The sequence below is a fragment of the Tauraco erythrolophus genome, chromosome 22 (genome assembly GCF_009769465.1).
Source record: "Tauraco erythrolophus isolate bTauEry1 chromosome 22, bTauEry1.pri, whole genome shotgun sequence".
Taxonomy (NCBI): Eukaryota; Metazoa; Chordata; class Aves; order Musophagiformes; family Musophagidae; genus Tauraco; species Tauraco erythrolophus.
The window spans coordinates 3700815-3720888 of NC_141486.1; the positions used below are offsets into that span (position 1 = coordinate 3700815).

General features: G+C 47.8%; 1 protein-coding gene across 1 annotated transcript in view; it reads left to right on the forward strand.

Annotated features, from left to right (window-relative positions):
* Positions 1 to 19413, forward strand: part of PAPPA (pappalysin 1) — a 178370-nt gene extending 158957 nt beyond the window's left edge. Inside the window, 3 exon segments of the mRNA XM_009986772.2 lie at positions 4346 to 4417; positions 8221 to 8319; positions 19306 to 19413. Of these exon segments, the coding sequence (XP_009985074.2) occupies positions 4346 to 4417; positions 8221 to 8319; positions 19306 to 19413 (279 nt within the window).
* Positions 19414 to 20074: the final 661 nt, after the last annotated feature.

The window sequence follows — 20074 nt, forward strand, 5'->3', positions numbered from 1 at the left end:
AAAACCTCTAGAAATTAAATGTCCTCTCAAAGGAACAACAACAACAGATATTTCATTTTGAAAAATGTCCAAATATTACTGTGTTTTTCAGAATTGGTTTAGGCTGAGTTGCTTTGTTGGGTCTGAAACAGTTTGCCAGAATCAGTGCTAGTTGGCAGTGTTTTCCAAATTAGTGTTTTCAGCAGGAAAACAAAAAAAAAAATCACCTGAAGTCTTCTGTGTGTCTGCTGTTCTGCAGTGAGCCACCTTCGGAGCAGCCATCGCCGTTCCCACGATGGTTTCCCACTTACCGTGCATGTGCGAGGGGCAGCGGCTGTTGAAGGCACCTATAGGTAGAGCTGCCAAGGCTGGCGGTGCAGGCAGTGGAGAGAAAAAAGTGACATGTCTCCAAAAGACAGCTTGACAGCTCTTTCCCAATGACTGCGGAGAAACGGGGCAGGCACCTGATTTCTCAGGGTGGCTGAATTTGAGTCTTTGCCTTTGTGCTGCGCGGGAACAGGCCAAGTACTGTGTGAGCACGTGCGTGCACGGGATAGCCTGGAAAGGGTGGGCATGCCCTCATCCTGCCTGCCAGTGGGGCTGAGTGTGGCCACGGCCCCTCAGCACATAGAATCATAGAATGGTTTGGGTTGGAAGGGACCTCAAAGATCATTCAGTTCCAACCCCACTGCCATGGGCAGGGACACCTTCCACTGCACCAGGTTGCCCAAAGCCTCATCCAACCTGGCCTTGAACACTTCCAGGGATGGGGCAGCCACAGCTTCTCTGGGCAACCTGTTCCAGTGCCTCACCACCCTCTGAGTGAAAAATTTCTTCCTTATATCCAGTCTAAATCTGCCCTCTTTCAGTTTAAATCCATTGCCCCTTGTCCTATCACTACATACCCTTTTAAAAAGTCCCTCTCCCATCTGGGACGCTGCCCTACTGCTGGCGATGTATTTTCCTACATGCGCAGCAAGCCCTGGGATTTTGGATGTCCAGAAGTCATTGAAGGGAATTCTCCCTAAATACTCCCCTATTCATTTAAGCTTTGCAGTTTTCCTCCCTCCTTCCCCTCTTCTCTGTCTTTGAGCGTCAGGCTCATTTTGCAGGCAGGGAAACTGAGTTACGGAGTGGTGAAATGACTTATTGCAGTGCAGCGGCTCAGCGCCTGGGAAGGGAGGGGTTCCCACCCTGTCTGTAGCTACAGAAGGAAACATCTACAAAGTGCTGTGTCTCCCCAGCCTTGGCAGCAGCAGCCAATCCCGTCACCACCATAACAGTAAGCCCACGGTTAATTGTCATGTTCATTTAGTGCCTGAGGAGAGAGTCAGCTGAGACCAGTAGATGCCAGTCCCTGGGCTTTAGCCCTGGGGAACACTTGACCCATCTAAGGTGGAGGAGAGCTCTCCACCCACCTCTCCTGTGGAAACCTAATCTCCTCCACAGCCCGCAAATGGTTGACATCATTGTGTTAGTCCCACCATGGGAGGGAAGTGCCGTGACCGGAGGCTTGGGTCTTCCCTCACAAGGAGAAAATGACAGCTTGATTTGCTTCCTTGGCTCTTTGTTGCCTACTGTGGCATCCCAGCTTCCTCTCCCTTCGCAGCAGATGGAGTCACAGCCACCAAACCGCAGATGGAGCTGGATGGTGTTTCTGGGATGGGGACAAGACCAAAGTCAATACACCCAGCTGCGCAGTGTGGCCCACACGGGAGGGCAGCTGTGCTGCAGAAGCTGATGCATGAGGGGAACCGGGGCCATGAGGGTGACATATGTCACTGCAGCCACTTGGAGCACGTGGCGGCATGGGGAAGGGATGGGGCTTGCAGATGGGCTTTATCCCTCATGCACTACCTGATGAATGTTCAGATGTGGTCCTTCCATCCACCTCTTACTGCATCCTTTGTTGGCCTCGTAAGTCCACCTTGCTTCCTGCGCACACTGCTGCTATCAGATCCCGGTCACCTCCCGCAGTACTGCTGCCATTACCCTTCCTCCTTGCTTTTTATACCATTGTTTATTGCAGTTGCCCCACGCAGCAACCTATGGCACTCTTGTGCCTGGTAGCACTGCAAGAGGTAGGAACGATGCCCAGCAACCCGAATCATCCCCAGTTTCTTAATCATCCAACCCAGGCTCTCCCTCTATGAACAACGTCTCTCCTGTCCCGTTGCACCATGTACCCCACAGTCTGAGGGCACAAACAGGCTGGGTGGTGGGAATTCAGGATTTGGAAGACCAGTGAGAGGAGTCAGGGCTGTGGCTGAGGACCCTTTCCTGAGCTTGTTCTGCTTCCAATTCTGTGAATGTTAGAAGGATTGAATTCATCTGGAGTAGCTTTAATGGTCTGCGCTAGCCTAGCAAAGTATCATCTGAGGAGAGGGTGAAGTAACTGGGACTAAGCCATTGGCAGGTACCACTCAAGAGTGATGTGATCCAGTGATTAATCTAGCACAAAGTCAACTGACTTTCCTACGCTATGGAGAGTGGCCTGGGGCTGCACTCCCTTCCCTGGAGGTCATCCAGCCAAAGGCTGTGCAGCCCTTGGGACTGAGATGACCTTGAGTGAGCACTCCGAGGAGAGCACTGTCCTAACAGAGACTTGGCCTTCCATCCATTCCTCTAAGGGAGGGTGCTGCGTTTTTAATACTGGGAAGGTCAGGAAAATAGTGCATCTTCTGCAGAGGATTGCTCTCACTTGGAAACCTCCTCTCTTAAGAGCCTGTTTCAGGGCTATTTGGCTTCTTTTGTTAGTTCCAAATGCTCACACACGTTCACACATATCGAGAGGTTTTGTAAACGTTGATGCTTCTTACCAGGGGAACATGAGATGCTCTTTGCAAGTGCACTTCTACTTATTGTCTGGCTGGCCTTGGATATGAGAGGCAAATGACTGAGTTTTTCTACTTTGGTTTAATTCTTGGGTTCAAATGCTCTTGAACTGCTTCCTTTACTCTCCCCCCTCCCGGTCTGTTGACTAGCCTTGTTTATTTTGAAACCTAGAAAAAGTTTCCTTTCTTTTCCCTCTGAAGTGCAATAAACAGAAGAGGGAAAGAAAAATAAATCAAAAAAATCTCACCATTTGTGGCAGGCAACAGCCTGGAAATCTCCAGCTGTCTGTCAAGAGTGCGCTGGGGGAACGTCTGACACCGCAGGGCCCCCGCACCTTGCAGCCTCCCTCCCGGGGCATAAACAACGTCCTCCCCCCTCGCCCGGCTGCTCCTCCAGTCACACAGACGGGCCCTGTTGCGAGGCAGGTGGGGCAAGCCGGGCTTGACTAATAGTGGAAAATCCGAGAGCATCGGAAAGATAAACAGCCCAAGTCAGATAGTATAAAAGTCCTTTTTCCAGCACACGCCAGGTAAGCCTCAAATGACAGAAACTGTAAAAACATGCTGAGGTTCCCTTGCAGATGGATTAAATTAGCCCTCAAGTAAACAGGGGAAGGGATGGCTTGTGCGTCAGGTCTTCCCAAATGTTAATCCCTTCCTTCTCCAGGCCTCCATCCAACCCCGACCCTGTCTTTGGGTAAGCACCTAGGTGTTCATCTTGCCCAACTGGACATTGTAGTGTTTCATCCATGGATGATAACACAAAATGAAAATTGTGCCTGATGTCTCAGTGAATGAATGGGAGTCCTATCTCCTAGACCTCCATGGTATTGAACCACCACCTCCATGGCCTGGCCAAACTTTTCAACCACTCTTAAAATCTAAGTCTCCATGACTAAAGGCAAAAAATGACTGCCCTAGGTGTGTCATCATTGAGTGGGCTGGTCATCGTTTTTGCCCAAAACTAGGCTCTCCAGAATTTATTATAAATACAGAAATTATTATAAAGCTCATATAATGTAGCAGATGATGCTGTCCTTTCTGGGAGTCATTCTGAAGGCATGTAGTGGGAGGTGCTTCCATCTAAGATCTAAAAGATGGTGCGAAAACGTATCTGAAAGTCCACCATTAGCATCTTCAAGAAGCACAGATGTGATGGGTAGTGAAAGAGAACAATGTTTTGCAGCACCAAAGAAATCCCTCAATTCCTAAAACGTCTCACTCCTTCCCAAGAGCAAGACAGTGGACCTGTGCCTTCACCTTTCCCTGCCATGTTCCTCCACCATGAGTGAAATATTTGACATGACATTTTAGGAGAACCTTAAATATTATTTTAATCTCGAATATTCTGTTATTGCAAGTGTCAAGTCCAACACTTCTTGTAAATACCTGGAGGACAGCCAGGCCCTGAGAACACAAGAGGTGTTAGGAACTGTACTTCATTGGTTAAGTACAGGAGAGCCATAGGAGCCAGCATGCTGACTTTGTCTTAACCTGTTTTGTTGTGTTTTTTTTTTCCTTCTCCTCTCCAGAGCGTTGTCTGCACGGCAGGACTCAAGTGGTACCCTCACCCTTCCCTGATTCATTGTGTCAAAGGCTGCGAGGTGAGCTTTCGCGTTAGCTCCGGTGCTCCATGCTTGCCCTCCTAAATGTGATGGTCACAGCTGGGTTGTAAATGCTGTTTTTCAAGTGGGGCAAACAGGCTTTGCCCTGACTTAGCCTGTCAGACAGACTGTGATCTCCTGCAGGAGTTCTGACACTCAGTGGTGAAATGGGTGGTTTTCCTAGAGCTGATGGTTGAGTGACTCTTGCAGGAGTGAAATGATCAAGTGGCTCAATGACATTGGTAGACAGAATTTCCCAGGATCTGGGAACTTCTGGGAAGTTGCAAAACCTTCAATTGTTTTTCCTTGATTTTGACATCTTGTTAGAGGGACAGTTCTTTCCAAGACCAGCTAGGCTTTGGGTGTTGGTGGGTGCAGGTAAACTTTAGGAAAGACAGAGGCAGAAATGATACCACTGGTAGCTGGACAGTGAGTGAATCACACATCCCTCCGCTGTGCACCTCTGTCTGAACCAGAAGAAAAATGTCTGAAAAACGCAGTGATTTCAGCTGTGATACATTTTTACAGTCTTGTATGTTATGTGAAAAAAGCAATTATTTTGTTTCTGCTGGTAACTGCCTTTGAAAAGTCTGGGAAGTCTTAAGATGCTTCCAGTGGTTAAACAGGGCTGGGGCACCTCTCTGGGTCATGGCACTCATGTGGTTTCCATCATAACAGCCCTCCACAATCTCACCCGTGTCAAGAAGTCAATCCTTGTGGCACCTCTGCAAGGCTGGGAAGCTTCATGCCCATTTTAGAAATGGGGTAACTGGCAGGCAGAGGGATAGATGGCTGCTTTGGTTACAGGGACGGGCAGTGGAAGGGCTGTGTCTTGACCCCACATCTCCTGACTTTCTGCACTACTGACTGCACTCACAGCACCCAGTAACCCAATTTTACAAGCGCATTGAAGTTATTTGCCCGGAGTGGCAGAACATGGCACACAACTCCTAAATCTGACACGAAACTCTAGACCACATTGCTGTGCGATGCGATTTGTCTTGAAGTGAAAGACAGGTTTCCTTCGCATACAAATGTTGGGCCCAAGAGGGTAATAACTCTCCAACAATGTAATAGTTTCTGTCTAGTTGTTCCCTAAATGAAAAGCATTCTGCTGTCAGTGCTGTGAATGTCATAAGCCATCTCACGCATTACATTCATGCAGGCTGGCTACGCGCCCCTATTCTCCAAAGAGAGCTAAAATAACATCCAGCGACCATTAAGAAATGCCATTCAGGTGCTGATGCACCATTGGGTATCTATTCTCCTGCTGTTTAAGGATAGTTGTTACTGAGGCAAACTTTGCAATGATGTAATAATTTACCAGAAGCCATTATTACTGACAGGCTTTTTCTCAGCATTTGCTTCCCTTCCATCATTGTTAATTGCCAGACCCCTCTACATCAATAGGAACTTTCTTCTTTTCATCATTCGTTCAGCAGTGTCACTGCATCACAATCTATCATCTTGGAAGGCTTTGCCCAGACAATTGATAATGGCCCCTAGCATCATTTTCAGAGCGCGATGCTTCCAGGATCCACGAATGGGCCAGTGCTTGTTCTCTGGCATTAAGATTTCAGAAGAAATGCCATCCTCACCAAGCCTTTTGTCACAACTGTGGAAACAGGGACTAATAAGCCAGTAGGTCAATAATACCGGGCCATTAAGCTGATACAATCCCTAATGTATTAATATCCTTAGCATTAGGGAGGGTTCCCTGAACAGAAGGCTGTTAAGCGGGGCATTATTTTCCTCTTGGCAATCACAGTGGCATCCCAGACTGCTGCTGCAATGTGATTTTTTGTCGCTCCCTAGTGGCAGGAATAGAGGTTTATGAGTCAGCCCCGTGCTTCTTGGTAGCTCGCTTAGGTGTTTCAGTAGAAAACTAGTCCCTCTGGGCTACCTGGATAGTACTCCAAAAATATAGGAGCACTAAGATACGCATGAAGACCTATAGAGACCTCACCCTCCACAGCCAGGCCTGCAAGGTCTCCAAATGAGGATTTGCTACCAAATCAGAATAGATGCTATTTGTGCCATTCTTCTCCTCCAAAGGACTGACTTGCCTACTCTGCGCCACTTTGAGTGAAAAGCAAATTCTTCCACTTGTTTCTTGTACTGATTTTCCGGTGTTCATAGGTGTAGAGTACAGGCATAGGCATGGGAAATGAAAGGCAAACCTTTCTTGACAAGCAAGCACAGCCAGGCAATACAAGGGAAACCTGGAGAAGTCTGCAGAATGTCTTGGGAGGTTGGGAAAAGTTCATGTTTTTGAATATGACCAGTTTGGCGTAAAAATGTCTCTCCATTTACTTATAAATCATTCCCTTTTAACTCTTAGAGACCAATTAAATTGGAAAGGCGTTTGCACGTCAAAGTCTTTACCTGTGTAAAAAAAGTTAATCTCTGTGAAAGTCAATGGAGTTAAACCAGTTTACAGGGATAGGAGCCTTACCCTGTAACTCTGACTTCCTTGTCAGTGTTTGTAGTATTTGTGCGTAGCTAAACAAGTGACACACAATGAGGCGGTTACCTCCTGGTAGTCCTGCTCTGGTCTGATATTGCCATCATTGCCTGGATTTCCTATACCCTGATAGAAATATTCGAATTTGCAAAGCATCAGCAGTAAAAGCCTTCATCTGCACCGCTCCACAGTGTCCATTTCGATAGCGATGAGCATGGCCATGGCTCACTCTGGGGAGAGCAGGGCAAGTTCTCATTGCTGGTTCTTCAGGTACTTACCATCAGGGAGACTCTGGCACTTCAATTGCTGCAAAATCCTCCCAGAAAACCTCCACAAGCCTCCTCACCCACTCTGCAATGATGCCTTCCTGTAGGAAAGTCCCTGGTGTGTTTTTCATGGTGCAGAATAAATGAATTTTCCAAAGAGCAGATAAGATAGGAAGGGCCCCATGAGCGTCGCGTGTTAGGAAGTGTTACAGAGATACTACTATGCTCTCTGCTGAGCATCCATTTTTCTGAGCTTTCAGAGCTGCCTGGGTTTCTCATACTAAGCATGGGCCTTTTTTTAGCATCAGGCACAGTTTTGACTTCCAAGAAAGACTTTTGTACTTGCTGACCAAGAGGACTCCAACGTGGGATGAAAAACTGGACTTCAAGCCTTTTCTTCAGAATTGTGATTATTATTCAGGTCCTGTGCAGCACATAGACCAGTGATCACATTGCGCAGACTACTGACCACATTTTCTTTCTCGAGGTGATTTTTGAATTTTACTGAATAACTTTCCACAACATCCCTCTGAATAATTGCCGTTATCCCAGCTCTGAGCTGTGGAGAGGAGGGAGATGAAGTGTCATGGCCAAGGTCACACGCAGTCACTGCTGGTCGGAGAGCGACAGCCCTCATTGCTGACACTTGTTGCACAGTTAGGAGAACTGTGGTGGAAAGTACAGCTATTAAAAGCCAGCCACTTTTGCTGCTATGCATAACCACCTTCTTATCCTGCATAGTTTTGGAAGGTTAGCTTAAAATTATCGAAAGGTGCCACAATTTTAGATGCCTTGATGCTGTCTCTGGGCCTAGTCAAATTAGTATTCCTGAAGCATCATCATATGTGGGATGTGAAAAGCCAACAAGCGCTCATTTCCCTTCCATCTAGTGTCCTTTTCTTTTCTGTCTGCTTTGAAAGGAGAGGACAATAATTATCTTACTTTTCAGGGCAGTTGGTAAAGCTACAAACTATACGACTCCTTCAAGGCTTCATCTATTCCTTCTGACGTATTGTTTACAGGTTTTATCTGTGTCCATGTTCTCAGTCTTTTTCTGCTTTTTCCTTTTTCAGCCTTTCATGGGAGACAACTACTGTGACTCCATCAACAACCGAGCCTTCTGCAACTATGATGGTGGGGACTGCTGTGCCTCAACAGTCAAGACCAAAAAGGTAGGGATACCCCTTCCTCTTTTCACTGTGAGTTCCTTGGTGTGTGCTGCTTTGCTCCCGGAAAAAATGTATTTTTGCTAGAATAGGGGAGATCCAAGGTCTCAGAAGGACCTTTAGTCCAGGCATCAGCTCACCATAGGTACTATTCTTGTTGGTTCATTTTGAAGTTCTCTCTTGATATGCATGTGCATTTCCCATCATAACCCACCGTGTATCTGTGCAAAGCAGGTTCTTAAATAAAGTAGTCAGAGGCATTCATTAACTCTTATTGTAAATAAACCCTAGCTTCTCTATAGGCAAAAGCTGGCTCCCTCCAAAACCCTGGGGCATGTTCATCAGAAAAGCTGCACCTACTGCTCAGGAGATCTTCATCCAGAAACACTGAGAAGGGTATATTTGCCCATCCTGATATCCACTATTGATGCTCAAAAGGGAAACTAAAGTTTAGGAGTCATTAGGAAAAGAACAGAGACCAAAATGAAAGCATCACTGTAGGTCTGTACTTTGATCCATGTGTACACACGTGTGCATGGCTCACTGACCGTCCCATCTCCAAATGGGCAGAGTGGGACAGAGAGGAGTGTGGAGCAGGGCAGCAGGGCTGAGCAGAGAGGTGAAATGTCTTCTGCACAAACAGAGACCACATAGACCAGAACCTGCAAATCTTGCAAAAGAGACAGTGGGCATGGTTAGTGACAGAGATTTGTAAAAGAGTGAAAGAAAGTGAGAGAAAGTGCTTGTTCGCACAATATGTGTTTGAATGACAGGCTGCATTGCCACGGAGCATTATTAAGAACGCAAATATATTTGAAACCAAAAAGAGAATAGGCATATTCGTGGAGGTTAGCTCCATCAGTGTCTGTTAGGTACTGTGATCTGGTTGCCATTTCTGGCTCAGTAATATCTAAACCATTGACTGCTCGAGCCTGGGGAAGGGTCTCTGTACACATCTCCCTTTTTTTAAGCTTTTTTGACACCCGTTTCTGGCCACCATCAGAGGCAGTGACTGGAGCGATGGAGTTTGTGGTTTGAAGCAGTACAACATTTCATGTGTTTCTAACCAGGATAGATTTTGAACTTGTTTCCCAAAGAAAGGAAAGAAAATTTTAGCCTCTGCCATGTGAGATCTTTATCTTGTCTTTGAGTGTAGACCAGAACGAAAGCCCCTCTATGTTAAGTATCTGATAAATGTTAATAAATAACAAAACTTGAGGGAGCTTGGGCTCAGCATACGACATCATCCATTTCAACCATCTGAGGAAGAAAGTCCTCTCTACCACAGCTGAGAGACTGAAGACCTTTCTGCAGGGAGCAGTCCTTTCTGAGATAGCTTTGGCTGGAGGCTTCTTTTTCTTGGTTCAGCCAAAGATCCCTTGTCAGGACAGCACTGTGGGCTGTCTCTGGCCCATCTGGGAACACTGGGGAAGGGAAGTGGACATGTCTTGGCAAGCGGAAGGAATTCATTTCGCCACTGAGGAAGAGGTGGGGGAAGAGGTAGTTTTCCTAAATGTGCTTTTTTGGACAGGTTTTCCCCTCTATTGCTGTGTTTCTCTTGTGAGTGTCCCTGTGAGCTATGTGCTGGGAGGGAAGCATGGGCAGGTGAGCTTCTCTGTTCTCCAAGGGTGGAGTAGGGCATGGAGAGCCCATACAGGGCTCCCTGCAGAAACAACCACTGCAGAGATGAGCTGGGTGACAAGCAGTGGCTCATCTTCAGTGTTGTCTCCAAGAAGAGATTCTTATCTCTGGCTGATTTTCCACCTCCTTGGGAGGAGCAGCCCAAGGGCAGGCACAGCTTGGTCGTTGGCCTCTTCTGGGAGGGCAGAGCTGGAAGTGCCCAGTAGCTCAGCATGGCGTAGGTCTTCTCCTACAACAGCTTGTCTGGGAAACTTTATCTTGCTGCCTCCGGGCTTGAGAGCAGGGAATGAAAAGTCCCAAGAGGTGCCAGAGGAATGGAAGTGAAGTGGCTGGGAGGGGATCGACACAAATTAGCCCCATCAGGACGGGAGCTAAGGGCACAACGTATCGCTGGAGTGGGGACGGGACTGAAACACAAGGGATGTGAGTGCCGAATTAAGGGAGAGAGGGATAGGATTGGGAGCAGAATTTATTGCTGGGCAGGGATTTGAGACGGAGTAGGATCTGCACAGAGCCGTGAGCACTTACCAGCCAGGCAAGTCACGCTCAAAATATCTGCTGCTTCGCTGCCACCCAGAAATGAAGTGACCACCCAAGAGGGGGAAAGTGCTTTGTAGCCCAGTCAGTTACTGGTCTCTCTGCTAAAACTGCCCGATGCAAAGGGCAAGTGGTTCAGAGACAGGCAGCTGGTCACACATCTCCCCCATGGAGAGGGAGGTTTTGTAGCTCTTTGGAGATAAGGCTGCTGCCACTGACTTCAGTGGGAGCTGTATCTTTGTGACTGGGGGAATTAGATTTGCCCTAGTTTGTACATTAAAACCACCCATCGTAGAGATCCCAGGGTTTGAGGAGTGAACCACAGACCCCATCGCTTCCTTGGCACGCATTCAGCTTCCAAAATCTTCGCCGCTCTCCCAAAACACCAACAACATCGCAGAAGCTGAACGAGGCACTTGGGAGGAGTGAGAAAACCACCTTCTCCTTGGACCTTCCACACCAAAACCAAGCTGCTAAGTCCCAGTTTATTACATTTATAGGGCAAAGGAGGGAATAACAACCCAGCCGGCAGGGCCGTGGTGTCCCAGCCGAAGGGGTGGTGGGCAGCACCTCTCTGCCTGCGGAGCGGCCGCCGACACCTGCGGCAGCAGCTGTAGGGCCGCGGGTCTCGGCTCTGCGAGTTATTTTCCCGTCTGAGGCCTTTGACTGGGACCAGATTTCAGGCAAGGCTGTTCAAATACAGCCCTCCCTTTGAAGAGGTTTATGAGTGGAGCGTTACAGGAGATATTCCAAAGGGAAAAACAATGAAAGGTGAGAGAAAAGGGAGCTGAATAAAAATACTCCGCATACCAAATCCTTCCAGCACAGTTTGCCACCTACTTAAAAAGGCACAGTTTTAAAATACACATTGGGTGTAAAAGCCAAAAACCTGGAGGAGACATAGGGAGGGGCGAGTCCAGCTCTGTTAATTCCAATACCAGATGAGGATGTATTTTCATACGGTTGTAGAAAGAGTGAGACACATGAAAGAGACTGCTTTGCTCCTTTTCTTTCAGGGTTACATACTATGTGGCAGATGTGTCAGTCTTTTAAAGCCCCTGCAAGTTTACCCATAAACGTCTAACAGTTATGCAACACCTGTTTTTCTCCCAAAATGTCACAGGACGTTTTACAAGCTTTAGATTTATCATCTTTTCACCGTTGCAGCCATCGCTGAAGTGACACATGGTTCACATTTAACAGAACATAGCAACTCCGCACGTTATTTTAGGAAGGGGCTGAAGATTAACATTGCATCATGTGAAGATTCAGGAGTTAACAGTCAAGTGAGAGCTGGCTTCAGATCTTTAATGTCCACAAACTGTCAAGGCTTCAGTTTCACCGCAATCCCACTACCTTCCCAAAAGCACTTTTCAGCTGCCCAGATTGCTGTGAACCAGGCTGTGGGAAAGCAGAATTATTCAACCCATATTCACTTGAATTCTGAGCCCTCTGACTTAATGTGAGGTTTTGCACGCCCCTGTTTTGTTGCCCTGAAAACACACAAGAGGCTCTCATGCAGCACTCGGTCAGGCCACGTTTTCCCTTTGCAGTTGAGCGTTGGCAGCAAACGACCTTGTGCGTTTCTGCAGCGAGAGGGGAACGGAGCGGTGTGACTTATCTGACCAACCACCGACTAATCAGCGCTGCTGCTTAGGCAGGAAATAATGAGTATTTGCCCTGCACTATTCACCATCAGGCTAGAGAGCTTAAAAGAAATCGTTAAAGACCTCTTTTGAATGCTACAAAGGGCAACGAATAAATTCAGTCATATGCTGGGCATAAACTTGAGGCAACTGCAGTCAGCAAGCGGGAAAAGGAGACATTCATCAGCTTAATTATTTGTTGTGCGCTAATTGATCAGAGTCCCCCTGCAGCGGGCAAGAAGCCAGGGCTGGCGCAGGGCCGAGTGCCACCCAAGGAAGCGGGGACGCGCATCCTGCGGCCGCGGGCAGGTGGGCGCGTGGGGAGCAGGGACATGACCCAGGAGCAGCTTTGAGAGACGGGAAGGCCATTGCCGGCCAACCTCCAAGGGAGAGAAAGCTTCTGTTGTGTATCTGGAGGGGATAAAGTCTTCCGTGAAGGACAAAGCAAAATCCCATCTCCTTTTAATCTTCCTCCCCTCTGACCCAGCACAGGTTGCCAGCTCCCTTCTGCCTGGCGTCTCTAGGAAGCTGCTTCTTGCTTTGTATCCTGCCGCAGATAAAAGAAGATACTATTTTTTAAAGCATTAAATACGTGACACTGCTAAAGTGAGAAAAATAAATAACCTGGGCATAACTGGCTGTCTCTGGGCTGGCGGCTGCCTGCGAGGAACTCCTGGGGTGTGCAGCGTTGCGGGGAGAGAGAGGTTATGGCTGTTTCTTTCCTGTTAGTTTCAGGAAATCTTCTCTGCAGTCGCTGTTCTCCTTCACTTCTTTTCTCTTCCGCTTTCCTTTTACAAGTTTTCCCTGGACAAAGCTGTCTAGGAAGGCCTCGCAGAAAGCAGAAATGTCTCTCTTTAGGCTCCGTGTATGTACTTCGTTCCAGACGCGGATCGCAGATTTGCATAGTTGAAGATCCCGCAGCCTGGTCCCTGCAAATTGAAAGGGAATTTGCCAGTTTAAAATTCCCCCAACTTAAACCGTTTGAAAGGGCAACTTTCATCTGTCTTTCCTCTCTGCCTTTCCTTTTCATCACATAAGGAGTAAACCTACCTCTCCCGTGAGAAAAAACCTGTCTCATTCAGTTATCACTCGGGTTTTCCCTCAATGCCTTTGCCCCACAGCACTTAGAAAAGAAAAAGAAAAATTGTCCTGGCAAAAATTCCCGTCTCAAATGCTGCCCCTTCAGCCTCTTGACATTTCTGTCCAACACCTTGAAGAGGAAAACCAGCAAGTGCCTTGGCGGAAAACAAATGAGGACTTGCAGTAGATAGAGAACCGTGTGGGATTCATCCAAAGCTTTGCTTATCTAAAAGATAGGCGAGTTATCAAAACCTCTTCAGAGACTTTATGGCCGAGAATTCAAGGCCTAAAGAAAGGAGCTTTGAACTGAGGGGCTGCTGCTGGCTCCAGCAGGGATTTCCAAAGACTGTTCCTGTCTCCCTGGAAAGGGGGGTCTGCTGCAATCCTGCCCCTAAAAAACAGAAATAACTGCTTCTTGGTATTTTGGAAAAATAGGCACCTTCTCCCAGTTTTTTAACTGCAACACAGACCTGTCTTGGGGAATCTCAGATCCTGCTCCGTCGGCAGAACATGGTTTTGAGGCAGTTTTCACAATTAGCAAAGTGACCACCCCAGCTGAGGAAATTCTACTTATCTGGAAGTGGAAATTCTATTTAACTGGAAGTGATGTTCCTGCCCCGGTGATGCTCCCAACAACCCCAATGTCCCAGCTGAGTGTGTTTGTCAGCTCTATAATTAGTGGGCAAGATACAATGGTGGGTGAGCACAGAGGAGGAGGGAAGGATGCAACATGGAGTGTTGCTTCATGGCTCTGGAAGCAGCTGAGCGCTGCTGCGTGCTCCAAGCACGCTGGGTCACCCAGGCACGGGGGTGGACTCCCGTACCCAGGAGCTGTTGGTCGCAGCCTCGGCGGCTCGCTCTGTGCTGCGTGAGGAGCGTCTGCAGTCACGGTTGGTTGGGATGGGAGCTTATTTTGGGGCTCCGAGCTCGGTTTCATAATCGTTCAGGGAGACTTTCCAGGCGGCGATAAATTCAAAGCAGTGATGGTAGTAACACATGTTGCCTATCCTGAGAGGACGTTCTTGGCTTCAAGGGACGGAGGGCTTCCCACAACATACGGCGTTCCCAGGGGACGTGCTAGTGGAGGGTGTTTGCTTTGCTATACAACCTCACTTCATTAGCAAGTGTTACAAAAACCAGTGAACAAACCTTCCCTGCTCCACCACCAGCTATTTGGCCTCTGGGTGGTCTGGCTCCTATTAAATCTTTGGTGATTATTTAGACTAATTGCATTCATGTTTGCACAATCAGTAGCACAAGGGTAGGAAGCGCAGCTGATTACTGAGCGACTGAGCTCCGTGTGGCTTGGCAAGCGGGCTCCCTGGCTCTGCTCGGCGGGCAGGCGGGGATGCGGGGATCTGTGCGGGCAGGGCTTTTCCAGGGATCTCCGCTGGCTTTGGGCCATCCTGCTTCCACTGGTTCTGGTGAGGCGGCTTCCGATTTACACCCGATGAAGAGAGAGGAGCATCCGTTGGGTTTGGTTGAGCTGTGTGGTGTTACACCAGGCTCGTTGGCTTTGGCAGAGGAAAGCCAGGTTCATGGTGGGGCCGTTAACAAAAATCCAAGCCTTTATGACTTGTGTGTATGTGCTGCATGAAGAAGAGGTTTCCTGTGAGCTTCATCTTTGCCGTTCCCAGGCCCTCCGGAGTGGTGCCCTAGGTGTGAACCTGCGTACCGGCCCCCTGAGTTCAAAGCGCCTCGCTCGGCTTCCGTTATCTCAAAACAGCCCTGGTGACCTAAATGCCAAGAACCACTGAGAAGACCCTTACAAGATGCATTTTTGTCCCACAAGGGCCTTGTCAGGGAACAAAATACTCCCTGGCAGTAGAGCTGTGAGGGTCCCGGGAGGCGCGGGACCTGCCACGCTTATCTCGACAGCCTGCGCTCGCCACAGATGCCCTGTCTGCGGCACGGCCATCGTGTTTCCAACTACACTTATCTGGGAGATTTCCCAAACACTTCAGGACTGAAATCTAACAACAGGCTGTTTCCCAACACATCGCAGCCCTCCTCCCCTGCTTCCCCACCCCCTCCAGCCCAGGCCCTTCCCCAGGTCTGATCCTGCCTGCCCTAGTGCTGCTGTGGACCAGCGCCACGTGCACTAGATGGGAGATGCAACCAGGTCAACCTGACACAAGCCTGTGTGAGGGATGAGCTCTGACCCTTTGCAGAACTGTTTCCCATCCCTCCCTGTACCTGTCTGGGATTTCTCCTGTCAACATTCCCACCGGTTCCCTATAGACTGGCCTTTCTCAGCAGACATCTGTCTTGGGACGTCACCAGCCTCTTTAGATAGGTGCTGTGTAGTGAGGATTTGTGGCCTCTCACTCATTTCATGACCTGGATCCCAGTTCCGCACTGGTCTGTTGTATCTTTGTCTTTGTTCCCACAGTCAGGAGCATGGCATCAAGGACAAAAGCTGCCCTGTTTCCGAGAGGGAGCTTGGGTTTTATCCAAGGTCTCATCACCTAACGTAGGAGAGGATGCTTAGGGCTCCCATACCTTCATGGAGAATGGAAGTATGGGTTCATACACTGCGCAGCGTGGGTGGTGAGATGGTTGAGGCGGATGTGTCTCAGATCTCCTGGGCGTTACACCCCAGATGTCCATGCTAGCCTCCTGCCTAGCCCATGAGCCTACGCCTGCTGCAATTTCTCCTTTAGGTTCAGAGCAGGGTGTGTCATGCAGTGCATGCTGCTGGGCTGACAAATGTGATTTAGGTTGTGTCTGTTGTCTCTTGAAGACAGTCTGTGGTCCAGTGTGACTCACATTCCCCCGAGTGCTGTTGGTCCGCATCGCGGATCTGTTCTGGATCATCTCCAGGAGATGTATGTGTGTGTGTAGGGAGTGTGTGTAGGTGTGCAGAGCTGTGTTCTTCAGTTGTATCTTTTCAACCTATTTCACTTAGTCTGAGGAGACAATATCCTGCACTATTTCATTAAATGACCGAGCCAGGCCCTAAGCTTAATTTTTAGCTTTTTCTCCCTGTCCTCCCAAATATCACCCGGGTTTTCTATAAGAGCAGACAGATGTAGGGTGAATGTAGGACTTGGTAGGTGGAAGGAAGAAGAGCTGATTCTTTAATACTGGCTTCACAATGGGTATATCTGGGAATTTCAGTGCAGGTCATATATTCTGTTAATGAGTTGGGCTTTCACAGACCTATTTAAAAAGAAAAAAAAGCAGTTAATCTTGGAGTATGTATATCTGGGCTCCACACCTAAATGGACTATCGTTCAGAAAAAGGTTCAGCATTTATTTCTAGCACATGCAGCAGCTTTATTCATGGCACTGTACTCCAGAGGGCTCTGACTGTACGAGCCCAAGGCAAAAGACAGTCCTTCTTAGGGGTTGTACGGTTTCTCTGAGTTGGGTACTTGCGACAATCCTAGTAGATGCTACGTGTGGTTTTGATTCCCTAAATACCTGTGGAAATCAGGTCCTTGGGGAACTCAGATCTGTGTTTGTTGTAGATGTTGTTTAAAGTGGAAGCACTGTAGTGCTGTTAAGTGTCTGGAGAATTTTGTGTTGTCTAATGTGACTGTGGATGTGCTCGTTACCCACAGAAATCTCCGCCTTTTCACATAATAGAAAACTGATCTGTGGAGCTCACTGACATAAGACAAAACAATTCATCTATCTGGACAATAGCACTGTAATAAAAATCAAATTGCATCAAAAAAATCTGTAAGGGGCATGAAATGAATCAAGCTAATCTGATCAGGAAGAAACCCTCTTACACTCAGGCTACCCACTGCTGTGACTGCTGCTGAGCCGGGAAACTGTCTGCCCTTGGGGCTGTGGCTCTGCCCCCGGGGCCGTGGCTCTGCCCCCCAGAGAGAAAGTTTCTGCACTTCTGTCCATGACTGTTCTTAGGAGACTGGAGGGTTTCTAGAGGACAACGCATGGCAAGACATTTCTTCTCTAGTGGCTCCCTCTCCTCAGAAACTGGCTGCAATGTGGTAGCTATCTAGTCTCTTACGTGCACCTTTTGTTCCGGTTGCTCCAGTGCTGAGCACACACGTACAGTGACCTGTAAGAAAGCAAAGGAGAAATGGGAGGAGAGGGAATGTAGAAGGTAGATCACCTCAAGGCAACATCAGACTCCTGCCAGTTTGAGTTTCTAAGGCCACTATTTCAGCACAGCCCACAGAGTAGGTATGGGGAACGTGAGCTGGTATTTCAGCGGCACAGCTGTGCAGGGCTTTTACTCTTGGCTTTGATGTTCTCACAGTGAAACGGTAGCATTTATGGGATCTCCATGCCTCCAACACGTTTCGCTGTCCCACTTATGCATGGACAGCAGCAGGGACAAAGTGCAGTAGGATGTCACAGCTGATTTCAGCCACTTTACCGAAATGCCCAAGTTGGGTGCGTGGTTGTCCTCTGTTCAATGCAGCATGTGGATCCACCTTCTCTGTGAGCCTGTCTCTCTCCTTTGAACGCAGAGGCCGCTTCATCGTCTTTGTTAAACTGTCAGAGGCTACGCAGTGAATCCAGGCCAGGGAGAGGAAAACGCTTGATCAAGACAAATGAAAGAAAGAGGTTCCCAGGTCTCACCTCCAACCAGTAGCTTAGTTGTACAACAGGGAAGATTTTTAAAGTCAAAATCATTGCCAAATCCAGATTGAATTGAGTGGGTCAGGATAAAAAATAAAAGGAGAAAACTCCAGACATATTTAAATGGTCTTTTTAAGCATTTTCTAAGTGAAATAAGTTTTTATTTCAAGATATAACGTTTGCTCTGAGATAGTCTTTTTTATTTGTATGTCTTGGAGGGAAAGGTCAAACCTAAACTGTAGCTGATAATCTAAACCAAAATGTTTCCTCCTACATTGAACAAAAGAAGTCAATTTTTTTAATGTATCTTTTCTTTTTTCCTTCCCAATATTTTAATTCAGTCATTAAACAATCTCTCCTCAGCCTCCTCCCCAAGCCCCATTGTTTGCAGATGTCTCTGTTTTCCTATCTAAGAATATTTGTAACACTGTGATATGAGACAGTCCTGCTCTGGCTGGCTTCTGTTGGATCAAGGGACCCTTAAGCTCCTATTGTTTTCCACATTTTATAAACTTCTTTAGTTTCTAATTATTTGAATCCATTTGCTTTTAACTTTTTGGACTATCTCTTCTCTTCAAAACTTCCACATTTGCACAATTGTAGATTCAGATTATTCACTGGTTGGTTATTTATCTCACAAGACACCATGGCTTGATGAAGAGTCATCACCCTATTCTACCTGGAGGGTCAGGTCTTCCAGGAATGAAGTCAAAAGCAAAGGGAGGAGGCTCTCTAAACCCTGATTTGGTGATGAGCGTTGGCTATTTAATATCTCTGTCAGCATGTCCCTGCCTTAGCCTCCTCAGTTGTGAAATAAAGATCCACACCTCTCCATCCCGTTCTTATGCGCGTCAGGAGAAAGGCATGCTAGAGATGGACATGCAAGGACACGCATGGAAGGTCTAGGTGGAAATGACAGCTATGTGTTCACGCACAGTGCTTGGTCCGCATTCCTAGATGCGCTGTTGATGATACACAGGGAACAGGCAGACCCAGGCTTCATAGCCTGGAGAAAAGTGTTTATGAAAGAGAGAGCAAACGTGTGGCAGCAGAGCCAAGGGGAGCAGACGGAACGCGCGCGTGCAGCCCTCACCGGGAACATTTGAACAGGTTGTGGCACTGTCTTGGAAGGAGTGTAAAGGAGGGGAATGAGGTCATTTGCTCAGTCTGTGCAGATGGGAGAAATTCTTGGGAATTCAATTCGGGGCAAGTGAGACACTTCCACCGCCACCCCCCTTTTCTTTATGTAAATACCATGATGCAATAGGCCAAAATCAATTTCCGCTAGCCAGGCGCTGCAGGCTATTGTTTCAGCTCCTTCGCACGCTTCTCCAGAGAGATCACGGACAGATGACAGATCATGCACGTAGCAGTCTCTTGCTTGCATTCCTTTGCTGTTCCTCAGTACCTGTTAGCTGTGTCTCTTGACCTTAAACACCTTATCACTCCAGAGGTGTTGTTTGTTCTCCAGGGAGCTGTTGGTGTGTGCCCTCCTTCATGTCTTTGTGTCTTTGGTTTTCTTCCCCAGGTTACTCCCTTCCCTATGTCCTGTGACCTACAAGGAGAGTGTGCTTGCCGGGACCCCAACGCCCAAGAGCACAATCAGAAAGACCTCCGCAGCTTCAGTCTTGGATAATGCCAGGTGACATGGAATGGAGGACCACACTGCTCAAGGCAGGCTAGGAGAGACACCACATCCCTTTTGGTATCGTTTTTAACATTTAGCTGCTCAACTGGATGGCATTTCTGCACCAGGGACCCTTAGAATTCAACCAGTCTGCCTTTAATTTTTGTCCAAGGAGAACTCAAAGTAGGGGTTTATGTATTAACTATATCTTAAATAGTGATGACAAGAAACAACCAACCAAGAGTACTTTCATGTATCAAAACAGCATGTTATGCCCACCTAATTTGAACAGTTTATCTCTAGATTCAAGGCAAGAAACAAGCTATTTATGTACACATATTTATAGAAATAAGTAGAGAAAGAGAGAAAGAGTGAGAGATTATGATCAACGCAAAAACACTTTCCCCTCTCCAGCACTCACAACTCAGACCGTTCATGGAAGAGGCTGTGCTCTTGGAGGACTCCAAGCTGAGCCTTTTCTGATGCTGAATGCCAAGGTATCGCATGCTCGGGGCACTGAGATTAGGGTGGGATCTCCGCAGGGCGGTGCCTCTTAGCAAGTGACTTGCCGGATGCCCAGCCAGCTCGAGATGTGGGATGCATCTGATCCTCACAGGAACGCTACTTCCAGCCAGGTAGCTCAGCAGACTGCAGGGGCCTTTCTGTACAC